Here is a 26,060-nt window from a genome sequence, read left to right as displayed (position 1 = left end):
GGTAGGTATCCTCTACAACGGCGTATAGACTATGCTGAATAGGCAGATGGCTTCCGAGCTGTGATCTGATGTGGTTGGAAGCTCTTGGAGAACTTTTAGTGTGCATACCACAGATGCCCCCACAGGGGCGCTATGTGTTCCACTTTCTTCCACACTTGAGACTGGGAGCAGGGTTTGTCACATGACTGACAGCATGGTATCCATTGGACTTTTCAGGACTTTTTTCACTAGCCAGTACTTGACTTGAAGAGGTTGAGAAATACTTGTCTAGACGACCATTTCTTCCTTCTTGTAACAAGCTGCTATCTCTTCCTACTCTACTGTTGTTTGGTCTCAGAAGGATTCAGAGCCTCTTTTTTTGTGGTCTGTTACTCCCTTACATTGTCATTACTATCACTGGCGTTTTTCCTGAATTAGAGGAGTATTGGTGAAGAAGTTGTATTCGGGCTGTGCAATAATAGAGGAGTCGGAATTGGTGAAAGCTTTGCTTATGACTACCCATGACTATCTTTTATGGCTATGCCTATGACTACTTCTACTTTCAACTGAATCTATTTATTGGTAAAAGTAGATCTCTTTGTTATGGGGTTGTTAGGTTACTAGCTTTTCCTACATTCGGCAAAGAGGATGGCACTTAACTGTTCAGATTGCTAGTTTGTATTCTGCAGAATAATCCCCCATGAGACACAGTAGTCGGACAGAAGCTATGATTCAGAACTGGGTAGCCAGCCATAGAAATATCAAAGCCAAAGGAGTACCATAAACAAAAACAGGGGCGAGCAGAAATAAAACTGAGGCTACAAAGGTAGCAAATAAATTTGAGAGTCAGAGACTCGGGAACAGGAAGACCAATACCTAGGCAGCAGTGGAAAACTAAATTCTTGTGGGCCCTCAGCTACCTCATCCCTACAGCGAATTCTTGATAGTGATGGTTACTAGAGTTGAGCGAGTACTGTTCGGATCAGCCGATCCGAACAGCACGCACGCACGCATTGAAATCAATGCACGCGGCGGGTTAAGCGGCCGGCTGCCGTCAATCCGGAAGCACCAGATGCTTCCATTCATTTCAATGCGTGCGTGCTGTTCGGATCGCTGATCCGAACAGTACTCGCTCAACTCTAATGGTTACGGGTGCTAAGGAGTTTAATCCACCTTAGTGTGTTCAGTGTAATCTGTGGGTCTCCTTGGTTTATGGTCCAGATGGAAGCTGCAATCTCAATACTGATGCCAGTGCTTATGGGCCCCCTAACGCGGCTGCAACCTCTGCACCCCGGCAATTTACGCCCCTGCTAAGCAAGCAGATAACAGAAGGCTAGGCAAATTCTAGGAGGGCTTATTAACCTCTAGGCCAGGGGTCAGCAACCTTCGGCACTCCAGCTGCTGTAAAGCTACAACTCCCAACATGCTCTGTTTACTTCCTTAGGAGTTCTAAGAACAGCAGATCAAGTATAAAGCATGCTGGGAGTTGTAGTTTTACAACAGTGGGAGTGCCTAAGGTTGCCTACCTTTGCTTTAGACCATCAGCATAGTATACCAAATGGTTATCTGGCAACCAGATGCTCAGACGTCCCAGTCTTCCATCTTCAGTCCCCAGTTAATACTTTGTTATCGGTTGACCATTGCACGTTGCTGGAGGACCGCAGCACTTGCCAATTGTAACCATAATCCAGTTATGATCACATTTCCATTATAATTACATATACACACATCTATATACATATCTTTTACAACTGAGCACATTTTTTCGATTTATTTTATTAAAATATACAGTGATGAGCCATCAGGTGCTGCCATACACAGACACATCATGTAGTAGTGAGGTGAGTGCATATAAGAGAGAAGACTCCCCTTATAACATGCATTCATTCTTAGACATGCCTCTCTGGTCTAGTGCAAATTTTCAGTAATTCCAGAGAGGAGGGAAGGTTCCTGGAGCCCTTCATGTGAGGAGGAAGTGGAAATGGTATGGTCCATGTCCTATCAGGAATGGCGAGAGGATTCATACACAATATTAGAGAGGGGGAAACCATGGATGTGGTGGAGAACAGTTGAAGAATAACCCATAACGTAATGGATGCTAAGGGGAGAAATAAGCTTCCATAGATCCACTGAATCCAGTACAGGTAGTGATGACGTAGGACCCTGGTGGGATAGTGTTACGTACAACTAGCAAAATAAACTGGAATTTGGTAACCATAGATTAGACACCGTCAAAGGTGGGCTATGTAAGGAGTGAAATGATTTGTATCTCTCAGGGACTGACTAACGGAATATGGTGGTACGCGAAAAAAAAGTTGACTCGGCAAATGGATAGTGAGATTCTGATGGGTTACGTTGATATCTATTGGGTCTATCACACCACTATGTTACAGAGGCATACAGGTTTATATACTAGTGACATATTCCATTGCATGTTGTTTCTACAGGTCTTTCTTCCCCAAGAAACATCAGGCTTAAAGGGTTTGTTCCGGTATCACAACGTATTAAGTATCCACAGGAAGACGTCTGAACCGTAGGCCAAACTACTCATACTGACTTACGACTCCTATAGACATTAATGGAGTGGCGGCCCACCACCATTCGGACAAGGGTTATAGGACCCCCATTCTCCTGATCGGTGGAATCCCGCTTATCAGACACATCATCTATTCCTTGGACTTCTGTGGAAGTTGTGATTCTGGAACAACCCCTTTAACATACATATACGGTGTCTTATTGGTGAGTAAATCATGAATCCTAAATAGCAGAAGAAGATGAATCTTTAGAGATGGTCAGTGGGTAAAGAAAGAACCTAGAAATCATAGAGAGAGGGGCGCCTATCCCATATTAGTGTGGTCACCAAATACGTGGTGTCCAGGGATGTGTCGTAAGAGAATCTATACTGCAGAAAAGTCTTGAAAATGGGATGGAAACCTAATTGTTTAACTTTATGGTCCTGTCCTCTGGGTACACTACTTGGATGATGTACTGTCTATGGATATACAGTATATATTTTATGCCAGTACTGTATGAAACCCAAATGTAAGGCATAAAAGGTTATATTTAGCAGCAAAAATAGAAGTTCAGTGTAAGAGGGTGAAGAACAGTGTGAATGATGCTTGAGATATCTGAAGCCGGCTCCACGGTACCTTCCACTCTCTCGGGATGTCCCCATGCCTTTATGAAGTATTGTGCTTTTGCTTGAGAGGAGGATGACGGTAACCCTCAACCCATGATCAGTGATGCTACATTTCACGTCATGTGTATGCACCAAGAAGTACAAATAAAACTTGTACAATTCAAGAAGAGTAAGGTCATTGGAATCGTGAAAAGAATTTCAGATGGGTGCATGTTCTTTACAAGAGCGACCATGGCCATTATGCGACAGTACTAGCTATGTAAAGCTATGGCTACGTGGTGACTTTGGTCATGACTCCTATTGCGTGACCAAAGAACACTGTGTCATCCCGCGACTACTTCGTTAAAGTAGGTTGGAGTCGAATTGCGACCCTGACTTCTAGTCGTAAAAAGATCAAGCACTGCTGAATTTTCAACTAAGAGTCAGTCAGAACACCCTTGGGGTCACAACACAACTCCATTCCCTTACTTTGAAAAAGGAGTCACCAGGTGACACAAGGAATCTTTGGTCACACAATGGGAGCTGTGGCCTAAGTCGCCATACTATGAAACATTTGTGAAGCCTTTAAAGGGTTGTCCTGTTTTTCCACCTCATTTCAGATCCTCCCAAGATCAGCTGGTTGTTGGACATCCCACTGCTGGGCGATCACCATTGTGGCTTATGATGTTTCCACAAGCTCTGCAATGACTTTTCTGAAGAATTGCTGATCCTAGAGCCCCTCCTTGTTGGGTAACATGCTTACATCAGCTTCACACAGACAGGTTTGGTCCATGAGATACAAACTGGATGTCAGCCATATTTCCTACACCAAACCCTAAGCCAGAACACTCCCAGCATTGTAGTCTATGATGTTAGCAGTCTATGTGTTCCTACGGTTGTACAGAAAACATGGCTACAACGTGGGACAGCAGAGCCGCAGGGATTCACGGACTTCTAGCATCATAAATTTTTAAATGGTCAGATTCAGGGTCCCAGCTCAGGGTTCACTCCAGGAAATATGGACCATACCAGCCCATCTGAAGTCAATCTAAATCTACAGCACTGATGTAACACCATAGGGACAGCAATGCTGAATGTTACTGTAAATGAGCTGCCCCTCGAAGTCGGATTCTGTCCACTGCATCATTGATCTGTTCTGCCTACAGGTTAGCAATATCTGGAATTAAACTATGTGTCATTATCTTATATATTTTTAGATCACTCTCAATATATGCAAGGTTAGGGGGTGTTCTACCATCACACAATGGACTTTTAACGGCGACTATAATTGGTTCTGTCAGGTTGTCTGCATGTTTCATACTGAAAACAGCAGAGAGAAAAGTCCTCCGGGCAGGTCTTATCTATCTGCCAATTTTTTGGCGGATTCTCCAACAGAGACTCCAGCGCAGATGTGAACCTAGCCTTAGAGGAGTTGTCCAGTTTTACGTGAAAATGGATGATCTACAGGGGACGTCTTTAAAAACAAACAAACTGAGAGGTGCGTTCCTTCTAAATCTCCTGCCACGGCTGCAGCTCTGACATCAAATATTGGAAGGGAGCGGCTACGTCTGAGATCGGGAGCTCCAGGGAATTCCGAACGTTAAGTACCTTTCGGTGTGTTTCTCAAGACATCCCCAATTTGGGGCCCATTTTTACCTAAAACCAGACCCTTTAACGGACTTGTTTGACTGGTAAAAATTTGATTGCACAGATGTAGGGTGCTTTAAAAAAATCAAAAAGCACTTCACCGACCCCTCTACCCCAGTTGAAATGATTCCACGCCCCTGGCATTCTATGTGTTTCCAGACCCGGCTCCACCAGTTGCTGCAGATATGGAACTTCTGTGAGCCTATGGCTTGCAACTTCCAGAAATGATACGCTCCTCTTGGATTAAAACAATGAACGCCTCGGAATAGGTTAAACCAGGCTTTATTTCAGATAACGCGTTTCGGGGTCTTATATGCGAACATAAAGTGCGCACCCCTTTATCAGATCTACATCAAATAACAATGAGAACATATAAAATTACATCTATTATTATTTCATGTAGATCTGATGAAGGGGTGCGCACTTTATGTTCACATGTAAGACCCCGAAACGCGTTACCTGTTTGAAATAAAGCCTGGTTTAACCTATTCCAAGGCGTTCATTGTTTTAATCCAAGAGGAGCGCATCATTCTTGGAAGTTGCAAGCCATAGGGTCACAGAAGTTCCAAATTACCTACGTGGTCAGTCAGTCCAGACAACCCGGTATCCCAGACGGATGCAGCCCTGGCTTACAAGTTTATTTCACAAGTTGTAACCCCACACCCCCTTTTGGGACAAGCAAGTCCTCCTAAGATTTGAGGAGAATTGAGGGAGATCTTGCTTCATCTCAACGAGCAGAAGGAGCGCAGTCTATCCTGTTGCAATCCTCTATTGTCATATAGTGGGTTATTTCTCAGTGTCAAGAGAGACCACGAAGTACAGAGACTGGCGGGGACCCCAAAAATCATGAGAACGAGAACAGCAGGGAGTCAGTAAGGTATTACTTAAAAAAAAATAAGGTCTTATAGAGAACATGCACCCAAATACTTTGTTATACCAAAAAAAGACCAAAAAAATGGAAGGCTTAAGCATAACAATCATGATCTCTGTACCCGGCCGGTAGGTTATTGTGCCACCAACCAGCAGAGGAGGAGACCATCTTATTTCCTTCTGACACATAGCGCTGGGGCGACGGGGGGAATTTGGCAGATTTTCAGGAAGCACATAATGCAGATATCTGCATAGAATTCATATAAACCATCAAATATATCTCTTCTTTTCATTTTTATGGGGGATGGGGCGTTTGGGAGGGGGAAGTAATGGTTCCTACGTTCCCACATCTGATGCAGGCAAGAGCGGCTTTCTGTAAAAATCCCTGATTTAAGAATCCTGGCTCTTGCAGAGATAAATGTGCTTTTTTTCTGTAATAATATAAAACAGTCCTTAGAAAGGTGAGTTTGTTATGGTGAGGAATAGGAAGGGATCAGTGCAAACAGGCAGGCAGTAAGTAGGATTGTCTGTTCCCTGGGAGAGAGATTACACCATCCATGGGCTTTTGTGACACGAGGAAGAAGGGCGGTGGATGTGATCCAGTCTTGGGCATACTCCATCAGATGGGTCCTTTCCAGTGCTGGCATGGGTGGAATGCAATATCTTCTTCTAGATAACATTTTCAAAGAGTTGCATGGATCTCATAATGTTTTCATCCTGAAGAAGGAAGGAGAAAGTTCATGACCTCCAGTAGACCTTCGTGGGTTCTCCATTTATTCTATTTCTTAGAATGGAGGGGGTAAACACGTGCTCATTCAATTGTATGGCCAATAACTAGGATTTAGGGTCTCTTGTCAAGAGTGGTCAAACCCTACAATAGCTTGCTACCACTTTACTACCCTTTATAGCAGAAGAAGAGAAGAACCAGGCTATTCTGGTTCCAAGTTACGTGGCGTTCACACTACCGCCGCTGTTCGCCCAGGGGTTTCCGTCCTAATCCTCGGAGAAACAAGATAGGGGACGGCTTCCCGGCGGTCAGTTTTAAAACCCATTCACTTGAATGGGTTTTTAAAGCAAACCGCTGGTGTCCGTATGCAGCCTGTCTGTGGTGAAACCGGTTTTTGGATGGACACAAAGTCCTGCATGTCCGACTTTGTGTCCGTGCAAAACAACTGGTTTCACGTCGGAGAGGCCACATACGGATACCGGCGGTTACCTTTACAAACTCATTCAAATGAATGGGTTTTAAAATTGACAGCAGGCAAGCTGTCCCCTACCCAGTTTCTCTGGGGATTAGGGTGGGAAGACAGGGGCGCAAGTGGGAACGCCCCCTAAGCTAAGCAGCGATACTCAGTGTCAAGCAGATATTAGAATGAATAAAAAGAGATCCCATTGTAATATTGTCCCTATATATAAATCCCTTGCCCAGCCATAGTTCATAGTTTGGATTGTTAAGAGTACACAGGACAATTGGAGAGGGTTAATGGTTAGGTGACTAGTTTATTATAATGGATGGCTAGAAAAATCAATTTGGCTTGGAAAAAAGTTGCATTAGATGTCGGGAAATGTAGAGGAATTTCAGGTGGACATGCGCCATGGATTCCTCTTCATTTTGCGGCACCTGACCTTCCGATGCGGCTTTCCATTGCATATTAGGCCCAGATGAATCTGGGCAAGATCAAGCAGGATGCTGATTTTATTTTATTTTTTTGTATCAGCGTCCTGCATTGATCTCTGCCTGCCACTGAAAAACAATGGGAGGCAGAAATTGCCACCGATTTTGGGGAAGAATCTGACGCAAAATCAGCATCTCTTCTAATGCTAGAGAACAATTGTGTTCAACTAACCTTCTGACAAGTCTCCAAAAATTCATCAATGGTGACTACTCCGTCATGATTTCGGTCCATCTTCTGCAAGACAAGTTACAAAAAAGAGGTCTAGCTTCAAGTATCGGGTAAGGAAGCATTTTCTAATGTAATAGAAATGTAATATTACCTGGAAGAACCTCTCCACGTGCTCAATGGGGGCATCATCCCGCAGCATGGGGTATGTGTAACGTCCCATCATGTCATAGATGGATTTCATTATTGCCAGCATCTCCTAAACATAGAGGAAGCAGTTTTTCTTTATAACATCAGTATACATGGGTTCCCTTTAAAGGGTACCACTTATAATCACGTTATGGCTGAAACACATTTTTCATTTGTCTCAATACCTGACAAAAACCCAAGGGACCATAATATAGGAGCTGCAGGATCACTAGACTGTGAATACAGGGCAAATACATGCAACCAAAAAGATAAAACACAAGAAAAAAAATCTGCAATCTATGGGCACAGTCAGTAAAGCTGCTTGCCGTCTTGAATACTATCCCATCTGTAATCACACAAGCAGCCAGAAGTAGATACAAGTACGTAGAGGACTTTTGTTACATTGAAACATTTAAGATTTGCATAATCCTCTGTCTTTTGTACACAGCAATTTTTTTTTTTTTTTTTATTGAAGGCCCCTAAACTGTGCCAACTTTCACACCAAGTGCACGAAAAAAGTGGGAGTGCCACTAAAAAAACGTGCCCAGGATGCTTGTTTGCAAAGGTACCCTATCCCAAACGGAATGGGGTTCCTGACTAACTCACCTCCACTTGGTCAAAAGGCTCCAAGTGGAGTAGAGTAACTCACGGACAAACTGCCGAAGCAGAAAGTCCAAAACGTTCCTTTCCCCTTGGACTGCCACCACCTAGGGTACTCAGAACAGACCAGTTGTCCAGTTTCTCCCTGGGCTGCTACCACCTGGGGTACTCCTGGACTCAGATCCGAAATCCAGTACCTGCCTCAGTCGACCCAAGGCAGGTCACCAAAAAGACAGGAGGGAAGCCCATTACAGACCTCACCTCCAGACGACCGCCGGGGGCATCTCAAAAGGGTACAGCATCCCTTCGTCGAACACACAAAAAAGGTGACAGAGTGTACAAAAGAAGGTGAAAAACACTAACAAAGTGGTAAAGTGCCTGTCAAGGCCCGGTTTATAAAAAATTTCCCCGTCAGGAAAACCAGGCATAAGGGAGTGGTGCTCAAAAGGTAGAAATAGTGCCACGCAATGTGCCCAAATCAGTGGGTTTCCCACGCCCAGTGATTTAAGGCACCCCAGGGGCCACTCAAACCCTCAGGGTACGGCACTAGAGGCCTTCGAGCGCTTCCTCGACCTCCAGCCAAGATCCCCTGGCACTGAAGCACCTGGTGGTCATGTTGCCAGCATTCGCAGTCTTTACCAGTCCCCTACAGTGGTCATTCACACACCACTGGCGGAATCTGTTACTAGCTGCTTCCTCCAGCAACATGCCCCAAGTGGTTCTCCATTCCCATCTCCACAGTGTTCGGTCTACTCCTGCCAGTGGACCCCAGCACTAGCCCGGAAGCAGTTTTACCTACTTACTGCTTCTGATAAGAACAGATACTACACTTGATCTTAGCCAAAAGGCCAGCAATAGTTTACAGACATGTCTTTGCAGGCTGTGAGGAGAATCAACCCCTCCCCTCTCCCATTTGCTGCGTGAAGACAAAAAAGGACTGCCTGCTATACTCGCTGAGATAAGCAAAACAGCATGGAATGTATCTATGGACGGACTTCCTTGGTAACAAAAGAGTGAACAGCAAATTAGCTAGAATGGAGAGACCTAGCGGCCGAAACTTTAGAGACATTTTTTAGGAAGAAAGCAGCCACATTTTAAATCAAAGTGCATTACACTGGTCTAGAATTACATGATATATGAAATGAGTTGTCTTTGAGTTGCCTCATATCACCAGGACCGATCTGTAAAGGGTGTTATCCATTTTTCATGACCCATAATAACTATGACTTACCTCCTTAGTAATGTATCCATCCTTATTGATATCGTACAGGTTAAAAGCCCATTTTAATTTTTCATGGACACTCCCTCGTAGCAGAATAGACAATCCAACCACAAAATCCTGTAAAACACAATAAATAATATAAGATTATACAATGTAGCTCGGTGCTCATTCTGGACAGTGTAGGGTGTAGTCTTGTCTTCTTGTACATGAAGCACCTCATATATATTTGTTATCCAGTTCTTTAAAATTGATGGCTGATACTTGGGATAGGACATCAATATTAGATTGGTGGAGATTCAACGCAGGTCACCCCTAAAAATTAGCTGTTTCCAGGGGCGGCTGTGGTGCTCCCCTTCATTGTTTACCACACATAATTCTATACTACTGTATTAGTAATGGTTGAGCCTTGTATTACAGGAAAAGCCACTATTAAAATGATACTGGTAAACAGTTAAAGGGGTGGTCCAAGACCTTAAATGTTTTGGATACTAATGACCGATTCACAGGATAGGTGTTGAGTATCTGCTTGGTGGGGTTTGACACCTGGTCCCCATACCGATCCAGCTGCTGGAATCTGAATACAGATGGATCCCTGGGGTCACTGCTATCCACTGTCTGCCCCAACTTTCTGCCTGTCTACTGTATTGACTGAACTCTACCAGCCCTGACCTCTACCTGATGAACTTTGGCTTCTCCCTTCCAGTTTTGTACCGTGCCCAGATGCTATCAGGTAGTGTCAAGTTTTTTTGTTTTTTTTTACTGCCTTACCTCAAACCGGATGGCACCACTTCTGTCCATGTCAAAGGCATTAAATAGAAAGTGTGCATACATTGTGGCATCTGCAAAGACAGGACAGGTGACATCACTATTATCATGTGAAGACATCCGCATTTTTAAAGGGATTGTTTGTTGGTGCTGTACCATGTGTAGCAGTGCCTTTAGGCACTGCAGTGCTGCCCCATAGGCCTGCCAATACTAATATTAAAAAATAAATAACCAGAGAGGACAGGAGATAGGTGTGACCAAACACAGGAGACAGGAGGGCTGGACACTAACATCAATGGTGCACCTCTTTTGAGCTAGACATGAGACAGAGAAAAGGGGCATGGCAGGATGAACCAAAATTTTATTGTTATTCTTGCTCAAAATAAGGTCTTATACACACAACCGTGTGTACAGTCAGCTATGTTTTCATAGCTAGCACACTGACCCATTTATTTCAGTGGCCCACGATCGTTTATTTTCATGGTCGAGTGCTTGGGGCCGTGAACCCAGGGCCAATCAGGACAGGTCCTATTCCTGCCTGTTTTGTCATCCGTGTGCTATCCTTGCCATTCAATTTTGGCCTGGGAACATGGACATGGTCATGTGCATGTCTCCTGAGCCAAATACGAGGTGGTGTAAACTATCTACAGATCTGTCATCCAGCAGCAGTCACTGTGATAAATCTGATCAGACTGCCCCTCTGAAAGTACTTCAGATTTATCACAGTGACTGATGCTGGATGACAGATTAGTTTACACTGTGTAACTCTTTGTAGATCTGGGCCATTGTTTTTTATTATGTCCTGTCCTGCTCGATAGAGGTAGACGAACATATTTAGCAGCTTTAAGGCCTTATTGTACATGAGAGCGCTCTACATCCGCCAGTGCTGCAACAGGAAATTATTCAGATAAAACATAATTACTTTCTTAGAGGTCAAGAGCGAAATCCCACAAGTACATTAAATGAATCTTTTACAAAAAATATGGTTCTTTCTAGCTCCACAATGTCCTGCTCACGCATCTCACCTTATTGATCCGATCTTGAGTTTACAAAGTAAAGAGCTTTTCTCTATTTGTCTTCAAAGGCAAGAACCATGCCTCATTCTTTTAAATGCTTTGAGGGTCAGTAGGTTGAACATTAATGCAAAAGGGTCGCTTTGTTATTTAGGGTAAAGACATACAAGCCCTTTAGCATTTTTGTAAAGGTTAGCTCCATATTTGATGCCATTTTGCTTACTAATGCTTTCATAGAGACCTTTCATGTGCTGGGAGATAGGCGGTATTATATACTGCTCGAAATCTGACAGTATGCTGAATTCAGCCCACCTAGGTGCCGGAGATATCAGTGCCCTTCATATATCCCTCCACTGCCAGAAGGATGGGCCTTAGAGACTAGCGTTACCCTGACAGTACAAGGCTATGGAAGAGTACTGTCATGGGGGTGTTCTTCACAGCCCAACATTGATGCTTGGCTGTAAGGGCCACCCTTCTGATAGTAGAGGGATATAGAACCATATCTTCGGCACTATATAATACCGCTGATGTCAGAGGACATGAAAGGTCTTCTTTAACTGCTTTACCTATTACATCTGAAAGAAAGAAAGTTTCAAGACCAACATAGAAGAGGATTCTTTACTGTAAAAGCAGTGAGGCTATAGACTCTACCAAAGGAAGCTGTCAGGGTTTGTTCACATATGCGCCCGGTCTCCGTTCTGCAGGTTTCCGTTTCCTGCACAAAACAGAGGCAGAAGACGGAAACCTGCAGGACTCTTTCATTTCAATGGGTTTGAAAGGTGTCCGGCCATGAGCGCCGGTGAGCGTTTTATGCTCTCCGCCGCAAAACCGTTTATTTTAAATCGGACACAGAGTCGGACATGCAGTACTCTGTGTCCGGTTTTAAAAAACCGGTTTCGCGGCGGAGAGCATAAAACGCTCACCGGTGCTCACGGCTGGACCTGCTCTTGACAGCTTTCTGTCTTCTGCCTGCAGAAGACAGAAAGCTGAGAACTGAGACCCGAACGCTAGTGTGAACCTAGCGTCAGAGTGATTTCTCAAAATACTTCAAGAAGGGCCTTAGTACAACAATATTACTGGTTATAGTTACTACATCCCTGGATGTTAACCAGTGCAGAGATACAGTATAACGTATAGTTCCAAGGCCCCAATGCCCCCAATCTGTAATGGGGCCCCTATCTACTTTGTGTCATTTAGAATAGTGGTGTATATTACGTGTTAGAAGGATCTTTGCGGCCCCCTCCATGTCCAGGGCCCAGTAGCAACTTCTACCACTGCATCTCCTATAGATACAACCCTGATCCAGGGATTTATTCTGATACTTGGAACTGGAACTTGCTGAAATTTTTTTCAGCCTTACAAGTTATGTTATCATATAACAGCAGCTTGCCATCTCGAAATATGGTGACATTTCCATTTGGCATGCACAGTATAGGTCAATACAACCCAGTATAGTAACCCACAAAATTGGGTAAAAGTGGATTATTGAATATGTTATTGTAACGCTGTGTTTATCTGTGTTTCAGTCTGGTTATTAGCGGTGTTTCCTTCCTCAACCCCAGAACATTCTGGAATAGGGGCGTAGTTTAAGACGATAAGCCCTTCCGTAATGTTAGTGAGTAGGAAGTAGACTAGCAATTAAGTAGTTAGCTCACCCAGATTTCCTTTGCTCTCTATCTAGGGTTACAGGCCTTAGACCCCTGCAGTGACTGTTAAAGAGGTTTTCCAATCCTAAGGTTTCACTTGCCCTCCTCTGCCATCTGCTTCCTTGTTCCACTGACAAGATGGCAGATTGGCTTGGCTGGTGTGAGGTCCAACACAGGCCAGCAGCATGCGCTGACACTGCTTGGTCTAAACTGCACACTGTTATTTTTGGATTTACAGAGATCACATATGTTGTTCAGGCACTGTTCTAGCTCTTATCAGGGCTCAGCAGCTAATTGCACTTTGCAGAGATAACAGAAGCCTCTATGAGTTGTCAATCACAATAAAGAGATCAGAGGTGGATGGACCACTAAATAGCGGAGGTGGTCTCAAACCTAGACAATGAGCTGTAAACACTGAGGAGGCAATTGGGGCAAGACAAGCAATGCATTGGATAAAGTTCGGTTAGCTCAAGCTACCCCACAACTTGTCACTGTAGAGTTACATTGCTTTGCTTATGGAACAATAGGAAGATAAACAGAAAAACAAGAATCTACTGACCTCCTTGAGGGAAGAACTGTGAGTAAATCAGCTTGAAGGTTTCCTCATCCACCAACCCACTGGGACACTCCTGAAAAGAAATGATGGATGATAATGATCACTACCAAAATTGTGGTTGGGTATCGCCACCTATCACTAGAGACACAGCTATTTCTGCTACGATACATGATGCCACCAGTAGACATTCTTTATCAGTAATCCCAAAAACAACAAATCATATGTAGTCAAAGTAGACCGTATAGGCAGCCCATGTTGTAGATCAGAAGGAGCAGAGCAGATTGATATATAATTTTGTGGGAAAAGATTCAGTCAGCTTTTCATGTATCCCTTTGCCCTGACTGGCCACTTTATTAGAGACATCTGCCCTCTCATCTGCTTCTCTAAATGGAATTTAGACACGTGACTCCAGATTGCCACATAACATCAAGTGACAAGTGTATTGTGGATTCGTTTCATTGGTAATTCATATTGGAATGGGAAACATCAAGAGATCTGAGTGACTTCACTTGAGACATGGTCCCCCAAGCTAGGGGACCATGACTGAAAAAAACGCCAACACTATGGGGTTTTCTTGTGTGGATGGTAGACGAGAAATCGGTGAATGAGGAAGAACGTCCAGAGAAATAGGATCCTGTAGACATAAACTGCTCATCGATAAAGAAAATCAGAGGAAGATGTCAGGAACCTTTCATGTGGCCAAAAACACTGAGGTCCAACGAACGTGTCCGAATGTGCAACTTGTCATTTCTTACCATGAATGGGGTATAACAGCAGACAACCAGTTCTTAGTGCTATTTTTGTATATGGGAAACAAAAAGTCTAGACTCCAGTGGGCAAAAGAGCAAAAAATTGGATCACAGAGCAGTGGAAAAACATTTCCTGATTTCTGTATCACCAGAATTTGCCACAAGAAACATGAACTAATGAAGCCTTCATCTCCGGTATCAGCCGATCATGCTGGTAGACGTGGAGTAATGGTGTGGAGAAAGTTTTCTTGGTAGACCCTCTGATACCTGCGGAGGATACCCATGCATGCTACAAGAAATTGCTGCAGTTCTAGAGGCCAAAGGAGGTCCAATGTGCTACTAGATGGATGTCTCTAATAAAATGGCCATTCAGCGCGTGTCTACGTTTATTTGTGTTTAGGGTAATGGTGACATCTTAATGGACAACGTGCTCACATTTTTAAATCCTCTGTATAAAGACTGAAGCTCCTTCTTTGTGAATTTGGTGACAGCTTGAAGCTGCTCCAGTCCTTCCGGCTGGTGGCGTACCGTCGATAGCTCCACCTCGCTGTCACTGCTATCTGCAAAACAGGATCACAATGTCACACCCTAGATAGTTTGCCTTCAATACCAACCGGTCATTGTATATACCTTATAGAAGACCTGTCACCAAGTCTGAAACCAATGTCTATAAGTGTAGGTTCACACTACTGTTGTTATTGTAAGTCAAAGGATTATAGTAATGGACTTAAACGACAATAGAGTGACCAATGCAAACGGAACATCCTCCATTTCTGTCCGTTCCCATTCACTCAATGTAAACAGGGAAGTTTTAATCGGTTGTGTACATTTACTTTCTGAACTGTAGAGAAGTCCTGCAGGTACGGGTTTCTCTTGAAAAATAAGCAAAGTTGACAGAAAGCGCCCATCATGTTTTTAGATTAGAGAGAATGGGAACAGACATGGATCGAGGGGGCTCCCTATGCATCAGTCACTCAGTTCATTGCTCTCATTCTACGACGGATGCAAGCAATGGACTTTACTAACAGTTTTGTGAACCTGCCCTAAGTTAACATTTTCCAAAACTTTTAATTTTGTGCTGAATTCAGCTTTCCTGGTATGATCCTTGGTGTAGGAGATATTGGTGCCATTACTTTCGGCGCTGATATCTCCCCACTGTCAGAAAGGTGGTCCTTACTACTCAGCGTCATCGCTGTGCTGGGAGAAACTCCCCTTTGACAGTTCTCTTCCATAGACTTGTACTATCAGGGGAAGTTCCTCACAGCCCATTGATGATGCCAGGCTGTAAGATCCGTCTTTCTGACAGTGGAGGGATATCGATGCTGAAACTAATGGCACTGATACCTCCTGCATTAGGGCGCATACTGGCAAAGCTGACAATGCGCTGAATTCTTGCAATATATAATACCTCGCATCTATGAGGATATGAAAGGCCCTCGTTAAAGGGGGTCAGTCTTAATTTTTCCCATTTAATTCAATATTACTGTAATTTAATCCATTTTAATCTAGTCTTAATTTTTTTTATGATCTATCCTCAGGTCCTTAGTGGGTTTCTGGTGAAACCTCCACCACAGCTCCACTCCCACTGACTTCAGAGTGAGGTGAGCTGCAGTGACTGTGGGCAGCCACCCATGACACCATGAAAGGCACTTTTTGCTTATGACCCTTTATGGTGTACTTGATGGGCGCCGGAAGTAGCTCCATTCAAACGATAGCCATCCCAATCACGTATTTGTGGCCTATCCTGAGAATAGGCCATAAAAAAATACTAAGCCTGGTGGGCAACCCCTTTAACATAGCCATTAAAAGTACATATGCTTTAAGGAACAGCATTGTCGAAACTCTATCTATTGTTGGACTCCCCGTCAAGAAGATAGTAGCCGGAACCTGTCTACTGTGAGCCTTCCATTTTAGCTTCGTCAATTGGGGTGAACTCCAATGTATAGTCTCACATTTGTATAGTATGCAGGAGGGGGGCCCTCTGATACCATTGACATCAATATAATATGTCTCTTAAAATCTGTGAGCACTTACTGTAACCCAGGGGTAGGGAACGTGCGGCTCTCCAGCTGTTGCAAAACTACAACTCCCAGCATGCATACTGGCTCTGCTGTTCTTGGAACTCCCATGGAAGTGAATGGAGCATGCTGGGAGTTGTAGTTTCACAGCAGCTGGAGAGCCGAAGGTTCCCTACCCCTGCTGTAACCCAAGAACAAGGGCTTTAAAGGGGTATTCTGGTAAATAGAAAGTATCTATTATCTACAGGATTCTTATTAATGGGGATCCAAGCGCTGGGACCCCCCACCTATCATGAGAATGGGGTTCTAGTGTCACCCATGTAAATGGATTTGCAGCTGCCACATCATTCAGTTTTTGCAGGAGATAGCTGAATGTTGTATCTTACAACAGTCCCATATATTGGTTGCTTTTTAATTCATACACAACCCACAGAACCCCCATTCCTTTTACCACTTGACAGGGGTATAGTTTGGGGGGCAGATGCCCCAGGTCCTGGTTGTCTGGTCGGGTGCCACTTATGGAAGCAGGGTAAGGTAACTGAATCTTTGCCCCCAGTTTAAGGAAGGATCCCCACTGATCAGTTATCATATGGATAGGGGATATCTTACAGTTGCCATATAGAAGGGGTGTAAGTGTTATAACCTCCTTATCTATTATCTAAACCACTGTAGCGATGGAAGCCTTCAGGATTACACAATTTGTGAGGGTGCTTAGAAGACTCAGCTTTGGTCCTCCTCCGGTAGTGCCGCATGCTATTGCCTCACCTCTCCATGTTCTATTTTTGCTAGGTATTGACTTATAAGATCCCTCTCTATAGTGCGCCCTGCGATGCATCAGATTACCCACACGCCAGCATTGGCTCATCCGGCCTGCCCTATAATCTTTCCATTTCAGGGTATTCAATTTATTATCAGCATAACACTATGTTTATCCGTGATATGCGCAGCTTCATTAAGTGGATTTGTTTCCATCACATCTGTGTGTAGTCCGCTCCCGGGGGACTTGTATTATAAGCTCACGTTATGTTATACCACTGCGCACTACTTAAAGGGAACCCTGGCTTTTAGCTAAAATATGGAATTACAATAATAAAAGCATTTTGTGATATATAGTTATCATGGACATACCGGGACTGTACAATAACACTGGAGATAGGAGCCATTTAAAGTAACAGGCTCCTTCTGTGGACAGTGTATACTGTCTATTCCTCCCTGCTATCTTATAGAGCACTTTTCAGATGTCTGTTTTGGTAAATTAAGAATTCTGGAGCGTCTTTTCTTAAAAATCTGTATTTCACCGTTCCTCTGTTATTCCCCCTGGAAATATTATTAAACTGACAACTCAGTGGTACCATCCCATTGATAGTGTGATGTGTCCCTAAGCACTCTGATTTTGTCTATTTATTTATGTTCTCTTACTTATATATCGCCATTATATTTCGGGACATTGTCAATGCCCCATATAGGGCTCACATTCTACATTCCCTATCAGTATGTCTTTGGAGTGTGGGAGGAAACTGGAGTCCCTGGAGGAAACCCACGCAAACACGAGGAGAAAATACAAACTCCTTGCAGATGTTGTCCTTGGTCAGATTCGATTTGTAAAGCACCTTGGAAGTAAAGGAAAGTAGCACTGTAATCTTGCAGTGCTGGAGTCCTGGGTTTGAATCCTGCCAAGGACAACATCTGCAGGGAGTTTGTATGTTCTCCCTGTATTTCTGTGGGTTTCCTCTGGGTGCTCCAAAGACACATTCATAGGGAATATAGATTTATATATGTGACAGTAAAAACACACACAAATGCAAACAAAGGCAAAAGGCAGTTGCTCCAAAAATTTCATTATATAACAATGTCTAAAGACAGAATCACCACAAGTAAAATAAAGAATCCTTATTAAATAAATGCATATAATTAATTACATTATACAGACATATAAGATAGGGGGACCAATGCTTCAGAGAGTCCAACCGACGAAGCTACATAGCGAAACGCGCGTCTGCTGTTGGTAGGTGTTCATGTCATTATAGTATTGTTATAGGGCTTGGATAGTAATTTATTTTTTCATTGCACCATTGCTGCTGGTTGTAATTATAGGGTATCTACTAGGGTTGAGTCGATATTGAGATTTCAAGATCGATTTTAAAATCTGATTTCTGATCATTTTCCAGCCGATCTTGATCGTGAAATTTGCTCAATCGCCGATCGGAATCCAAACTTTTCCAATCCCAATCGCTCAACCCTAGTATCTACCTGTCTTTTGTAAAACACAGCAATATGGGCTTTTCATCCATCCATACTTCTTCCATTAGATCCCTTTTTACATCATCACTGTCACCACCAGCTTTATCTCTGAAGCATTGTTCCCAATGTCTTATATGTCTGTATAATTTCATTAATTTTATGCAGTTATTTAATAAAGATTCTTTATTTTACTTGTGGTGCTTCTGTCTTTTGACATTGTTATATACTATATGGGACAGTGTTGACTACAGTATATCTGTAAAGCGCTGCAGAATATGATGGTGTTATACTTGAGTATAAGCCGATTTTTTTCAGCACAGTTTTTGTGCTGAAAAAGCCCCCCTCAGCTTATACTCGAGTCAAGCAAAAAAAAAAAAATTTTTTTTTTTTTTTTATTATTATTTTTTTTTGGGGGGGGGGAGGGGGGTGGTCTATGACCAGCCGCAATAGTAATGTACAGAATCTCCCATAAAATAGCGGGGAAAAAAAAGCTTTAAAAAAATAATAAAAGTTGTAAATCCCTCCTTTCCCTAGAATACATATAAAAGTAGAAAATGACTGTGACACACAAACACATTAGGTGTCCCTGTGTCTGAAAGTGCCCGGTCTACTGAATATAGGGGATCTGCAGTGCTCCTGTTCTTTGGGAAGGGGTTAATAGGAGCACCGCAGATCCCCTATATTCAGCCAGGCTGAATTCCAAGTGGGGGAAGAAAAAACAGTCCTCAAGCTCAGGGAAGGGGCAGACAGACAACCAAAACACCCCCTCCCCTTCCCAGCAACTACTGCACCCAAAAACTCCGACCAATTTAATTTTTGAAATTTTCCAGTAGCTCCTGCATTTCCCCCCTCCCCCGGCTTATACTCGAGTCAATAAGTTTTCCCAGTTCTTTGTGGTAAAATTAGTGGCCTCGGCTTATATTTGGGTCGGCTTATACTCGAGTATATACGGTAAGTGACGAGAATATAGAAAAAGAAAAAAAAAGGGGGGGAGTGGATAGGAATGGGGTTTTAAGAGTGAGTAAGAGCCCCGGGACATCACGCCAGACACCCTCAGCAAACTTACTATAGCTGTTTCATACACCTTGCAGGCAAGTCAGTAGAAAACTTCTAGGGATACACACTTCTCAATTAGAAATACACTTTCAGGAGGAATAACAGAGGAACAAGACAATACAGAGTTCTAAGAAAATAAGGCTCCAGCATTGTTCACACGTGTGGAATACAAGTATTTCATGAAACTGACACGACAACAGAGCTTTACATGGCTTGTACAGAATATGTTCACACAGAGTTTTTTGCAGGCGGATTTTGATGCGGAATCTGCCTCAAAATCTGCCTGCAAAATCATCTCCCATTCATTTCAATGGGAGTCACTAGCTTTTTTTTTCCCGCCATCGATTTTTTTCAGCTAGCAGGAAAAAAAAGCGGCATGCCCTATCTACATGCGGATTCAGCGGCTGAGTCAGCTGCAGCGTCTGCGGCTTGAGACACCCTCCTGCTTAGGCCCATTTATCCAGACCTAAACAGAAGCGCGCATCGGCATCCCATCAGGGGTAGCCGTGCCAAAAAGCCACACGGTGGAAAAGGTCTCTGCTGTGTGAGCTTACCCTTAGAAATACATGGCTGTTTTCCTCCAGAGGTAGTGCCATATCTGTGCTTGGGTATTGCCAGTTTTATAACCAAAGGGTAGGTAACTGGTGGGGTCCCCACTGTTCACAAGAGTCTCTGTCTGAATGGCGCACACTCCTCCATTTACATCTATCGGGCTGGCACTCAGTTATCCTCAGCAGTTATACAGTCATGGGGCAACACCATTCAGACAAGAAGTACAAGGGTCCCCTGTTTTTGATATTGGGTTGGGGGTTCCATTGGTTGGACCCCACTAATTGTATGGCTGCATATGTGATAAGTTGTAAACGTGACCCATCCCCTTTAAATGAATGTGGTTGGGATTCAGTACTAGACCCATCTTATATACATTCATATACTATACAACCCTTTTAACTGTGCACAGTTCATAGGCGCTATAGGAGGCTCTCCTTAAGGCTAGCATTACTTATTTTTCTGCAGCGAGATTTTGCTGTATTTTCCACCTTTTTCAATATATAGAGAAAATATTTTCTATTCTGCAGCTAAAATTGACATTCGGCGATCTTCAAAGAAGCAAGCGATGTTGGAAACGAATATTTTCTGCAGATCTTTCTTTTGCGATGCGTGAGCGAGATGAATAAAATCTCATTCCCTTTGCTGCTACTGTAAAATGCGGCATTTTTTCCACTGCTTTTCCATTATGTGGGGCCTTCGCCTAAAATGGCGCTATAACAGCAAGAGAATGCTGCGGCCTCTTCTCCTCACCCCTGTCTTACAGTGCCAGCAATGGGAATGTGATTTTGGTTATATTCATCTACACATTGAAGGGAAAAAAAAAGACCTGCGGAATCGCGAGTGTTTTCTCATTAGATTTAATAGGGGAAGGAAACTGCAGAGAAAAACTCCATAAAAAATGTGGTGGGGAAAACCCACAATGCTCTTTTTTCCTTAGGCCACTTTCACACGCTCAGTATTTGGTCACTATGTTGCATCACTATTTGCATTAAGGAGGTGTTCTGTCAATATTTGTTTTTGTCTACTATCTTATTGATAAGGCCATTTTCGCACATCAGTATTTGGTCAGTATTTTATCAGTATTTTGTAAGTATTTGAAAGCTAAGACCAAGAGTGGATCCAAAACAGTGAAGAAATGTTTTTCTAAGAGAAAACATTGAGAATAGACCTGGTTTTTGTATAATATTCCAAAGCCTTATCTTTTGAATGGGTAAATGGAATTTAAAAAATAAAAACACCAAATTGATCAGGGAAACGGCAAGGATCAAATGATGTTTGTTATGTAGTATTATATGCTTGTTGGCAAGTCCTCTTTAAGGCTAAGGCCGCACATTGCGAAAACACAGCTTTTTGTTGCAGATTCTGCTACGTTTTTTGAGCCACAGCCAAGAATGACTACTAAGGTAATGGGAAATATCTAGGAAGTTCTTATACTTCTCCCTTCTGCTCAATCCACTCCTGGCTTTGGCTCTAAAAACACAGCAAAATCTTCAGCCTTAGGCCGGGGCCCCACGGGACGTAAACACCGCGATTTGCCCACAGCGGAGATGCTGCGGGAAAAAATCGCGGCATTGTACAATGCAGGCAAAGTGGATGGGATTCATGCGAATCCCATCCCCCTTTGTGGAAAAGATCGCAGCACGGACACTCTGCGATTTGCAAAGCCGTTGCGGCTTTGCAAATCGCAGCATGTCAATTATATCTACGGAAACACCGGCGGCTTTCCCGTAGATATAATGTTAAGAGAAAGTCCGCAGAGGAAACCTCTGTGAACTTTCTCTTAAAAGCGCTGCGGAAAGAACCGCAATGCGTCCCGTGGGACCTTAGTCTTAAAGGCTAAGGCTGGTGAGAGAGGCCTTTCCCATTTGCCTCTCTCACCAGTTTGCGTTCTGTCTCTTAATCTCATTTCCTGTATTCTTCCGTAAACTGGTGGGGAGGGCTTTGTCTGTTTGACACGAGACCCTATGAAGTACCTCAGTAGATATAGACATTGCCTTTATCATTGGAGATTATTTATTATCCATGGTGTCCTTAGGATTGGTCAACAATATTAATTTATTGGGGTTCTGACTCGTGGGGACCCCACCAATTAGCAGCCACCAGCACAGGAGTGTATGTAAAGAATAGCGCTGAAGGCCTTTTACCTAGAAAACCTTTTGAAGTTAAGGCACCATGTTGCGGAAAGGCAATTTTTTTTGTTGCAGATTTTACTCCCTTTTTTTGAGCTAAAGTCAGAAGTGAATTTAATAGAAGGGAAACATCTAAGAGCTTCCTTTATATCTTTCATTCCTTTTAAGTCCACTCCAGACTTTGGCTTAAGAAACTGCAGCAAAACCTGCAACATAAAAAGCTGCATTATCACAACATGGGGCCTTAGCCTTAGACTGGGGCCCCACAGGCCGGAAATGCCATGATTTGGCCTGAAACGCTGCGGGAAAAATTGTGTTGTTGTACACTAACTGCAAAGTGGATGGGATTCTTGCGAATCTCATGCCTACTTTGTGGTAAAAACCGCAGCGCGGACACGCTGCGATTTCCAAAAGTTGCACAGTTTTGGAAATTGCAGCGTGTCAATTATATCTATGGAAACTCCGGTGGCTTCCCTGTAGATGTAATTGAAATTGAAAAACTCCACAAACTTTCTGTTTAAAGTGCTGCAGGAAGCACTGCGATGCGTTCCCGCCTTGGTTTTTCCCGCAGCGCTTTATAGTTGTGGGTAGTCCCGTGGGGCCTCAGCCTTAAAGAAAGTCTGTCAGGAGTAAGTTGCTTATTATCCTAATTCCAGTTTCCAAATATGCCTCTTTTATTCAACTTTGGGGCCCTGTTTTCATGTAAATTGCTGTTTTATTCATATGGCAATGTGCTCTGGGGCCTGTCTTAGGTTTCCTGAGCTTCATCTCTAGATCCCTGGGCAAATCTCTTCCCCTTATTTGGATATACATAAAATGCCAATTTAAAATGGGGGTCCAGAGTTGAATAACAGACATATTTGGAAACTCTAGAATCTACTCTACAAGGTACTGCATTTCGGTTTGTAACCAATTTAATGCTGACAGACTCCCTTTAACTAAATATTCTTCTTAAAGGGGCTGTCTTAAAAAGATGACAGACAAGGGGTACTATAGTCTATATCCCTATGGGTTGTTGGAGGGTGAGTCCCCAGAGTCTTTTTATCTGGTGGGCCCAAGAAACTTCAGCCTGATGTTGAGCAGATTTATCACCCAGCATCAGTCTCCATGTATTCAGTATTCAGACTACCTAAGCTTACACTGTCCAACTATTAATTAATTTTGGGCAAGGGTGTCATGATTTGGTGGACTTGAGTCATCCACATCTATAATTCTCACGGAAACGCGTTGCTGCAGGAAGGAAACCTCTGCGGACATTTCTATATGGAAACCACCGGCATTTCTGTAGGTATAATTGACATGCTGCGATTTGCAAAACCGTAAAGGTTTTGGAACTTTCAGTATTTCCGCTGTGTGTAATTATCTGCAATGGGTGGATGGGATTCCAGCTCAACCCCATTCACTTTAAATTTGCTGAGCAGCAATACTAGACACAGCCCAAGGACAGGTGTGGCGCTGTTTCCATGTTATTTAAATCTTGGTACAGCAATTTAAAGAGGATCTTTCATGTCCTCTAACATTGGCGGTGTTCACTGTTCCCAATAGCGTCCGCGCGTGGGCCGCTGCTCACCTATTGCAGCCGCTCCGCTCAGCCAGAATTAATGCCCGCACACTCAACTCAGATCTGCGTCTGGAGGATGCAGATCTGAGTTGAATACAGACGCGACTAAAGCAAGGAGCTGTCACAGCTCAGCTCCTTGCTTTGCTGCTGCATTTAGGCTAGTGGCTGTGTAGACGCGATGTGATGACGTCATATCGCACCTACAACTGTGTGCGAGAGAGAGAGAGGCGCGGAGAGAGTGGCGGGGAGCGAGGAGAAGGTAAGTTTAATTTGTACACTGAGGTGGAACGTGAAACTGGGGGCAGATGAAGGAGGAGACGGCATGACACTGGGGCAGAGATGGAGAGGACATGAATCTGGGGGCAGAGATGGAGGGACATGAATCTGGGGGCAGAGATGGAGGGGACATGAATCTGGGGGAAGAGATGGGGGACATGAATCTGGGGGCAGAGATGAGGGGACATGAATCTGTGGGCAGAGATGGGGGGACATGAATCTGGGGGCAGAGATGGAGGGGACACAAATCTGGGGGCAGAGATGGAGAGGACACGAATCTGGGGGCAGAGATGGAGGGGACATGAATCTGGGGGTAGAGATGGGAAAACATGAATCTGGGGGCAGAGATGGGGGGCATGAATCTGGGGGCAGAGATGGGGGACATGAATCTGGGGGCAGAGAAGGAGGGGACATGAATCTAGGGGGCAGAGATGGAGGGGACATGAATCTAGGGGGCGGAGATGGGGGGATATGAAGCTGGGGGCAGAGATGGAGGGGACATGAAACTGGGGGCAGATGAAGGGTGTATATGAAACTGGGGGAGAGATAGAGGGGGGACATATAATTTACGGGTGACTGTAGGAGGATTATACTGTATGGGAGCATGTGAAAAATGAATGAGAATGGGCGGAGTCAACATAAAAGTAGGCGGAGCTAAATTTGCTGCACATTTTATCCCTCTTTTGACTTTTCAAAAGTTGGGAGGTATGCACTCAGGAGGACAGGTAGCAACCAACGGTTGTTTAATATGGCACCCGCCATATTGCTGTCTGTCCTACTAAGCCCTGAGTGCCGGGTCGGCCCGTCACTTTCCTCAGCACCAATCTGTGTGGGGGGGAGGGGGTGACTAAGGAAGGATCATTATACTATCTATACACTAGATTAGCGTTTTCTTGTTTACTACTGGTGGTACTGTTTGGCCATCAGGTCGCCCATCATTGACAGAGCCTTGCCCAGCTCCCTAGCTGTTCCGCTCAGCAGCTTCCAGGGCTTAGAGGGAACATTGGCGGTGTTATATACCGCTGGAAAGCTGACAATGCACTGAGTTCAGCTTTGCTGCTATGTGCCCCTGTTGCAGAGCTGCACCACTGCTACTAAATAGACAGCATGTAGGAAGCCATAATGATAATACAATGACTTGCATAGCACCAGATGATCTTAATGTACAATAAGTAAAGAAGTACAGGAACATGTAAAATGATCGAACCAAATGTGTCCTACAACGCCCCTGCCGCACAGGTTAACTATATAGGTCCCCCTTGTGACTAGGCTTGAGCGATCGGGATCGGGAAAGATTGGATCCCGATCGGTGATCGAGCAAATTTCACAATCGGGATCGGCTGGAAAATGATCGAAAATCGGTTTTTAAAAACGATCCTAAAATCTCAAGATCGACTCAACCCTATTCATGAATACTGTATATCATTTTCTCTTCTTCCAACACAACTTCAAAAACCTACTGGTCATCGCTGCCTAATACATCCCACCCATTGACAAGCCCCATTATCACAAACGCTATTCACTTTACCTGTCAGTGGTTTTAATCTTATGACTGATCGGTGTACATCACTCCTGCCATGCTAAAGACAGAACAGGCTCCATCACACTATAAAGGATGAGTATATAAAATATACAGTGCAGGCCAGGGCTCTTTTGGGCCCAAATCACCTATCCAGCAGTACAGCAACTTGTTGTCACCCATAAACCTTCTATTTCATTCCATACAGATTTTTTTTTTTTTTTGTTAATCCTTTAGTCCATCTCAGACACCTGGGACATCCCCGCTCTCTAATTGTCAACTGGCCATTTTTCTATACAAGTCATTCATGACCATAGGAGGAGGAGGACATTTTCTCCATGTGTTGGGATGGCCTGGGCGCAGCATAGTAATCTGACATAACCATAGCCTGACTGCAGTGTCATCTTTCAATGCTCTGTCCTTCTGTAATCTCTACCATCTCACCCCCTCCTCTCCTAAATATAGACCCAGCGGCAGACTGGGAATTGAAATATGCAGCACACACGAGCCATG

At 43.8% G+C, this 26,060-nt stretch overlaps 1 protein-coding gene across 2 annotated transcripts in view; it reads right to left on the bottom strand.

Annotated features, from left to right (window-relative positions):
• Positions 1-5,939: 5,939 nt before the first annotated feature.
• KCNIP3 (potassium voltage-gated channel interacting protein 3) overlaps positions 5,940-26,060 on the bottom strand; it is a 62,012-nt gene continuing 41,891 nt past the window's right edge. For both annotated transcript variants that reach the window (XM_075272880.1, XM_075272881.1), the window contains 7 exons: positions 14,631-14,755; positions 13,450-13,519; positions 10,235-10,305; positions 9,476-9,583; positions 7,610-7,714; positions 7,462-7,524; positions 5,940-6,331 (listed from right to left, as the gene is read on the bottom strand). In XM_075272880.1, coding sequence (XP_075128981.1) covers positions 6,284-6,331; positions 7,462-7,524; positions 7,610-7,714; positions 9,476-9,583; positions 10,235-10,305; positions 13,450-13,519; positions 14,631-14,755 — 590 coding nt within the window. In that variant the 3' untranslated portion in view covers positions 5,940-6,283. The remainder of the gene's footprint in view (positions 6,332-7,461; positions 7,525-7,609; positions 7,715-9,475; positions 9,584-10,234; positions 10,306-13,449; positions 13,520-14,630; positions 14,756-26,060) is intronic.

The sequence above is a fragment of the Leptodactylus fuscus genome, chromosome 5, assembly GCF_031893055.1.
Source record: "Leptodactylus fuscus isolate aLepFus1 chromosome 5, aLepFus1.hap2, whole genome shotgun sequence".
NCBI lineage: Eukaryota > Metazoa > Chordata > Amphibia > Anura > Leptodactylidae > Leptodactylus > Leptodactylus fuscus.
The sequence above is the reverse complement of the archived record's forward strand: the minus strand, read 5'-3'. Positions and strand labels throughout refer to the sequence as shown.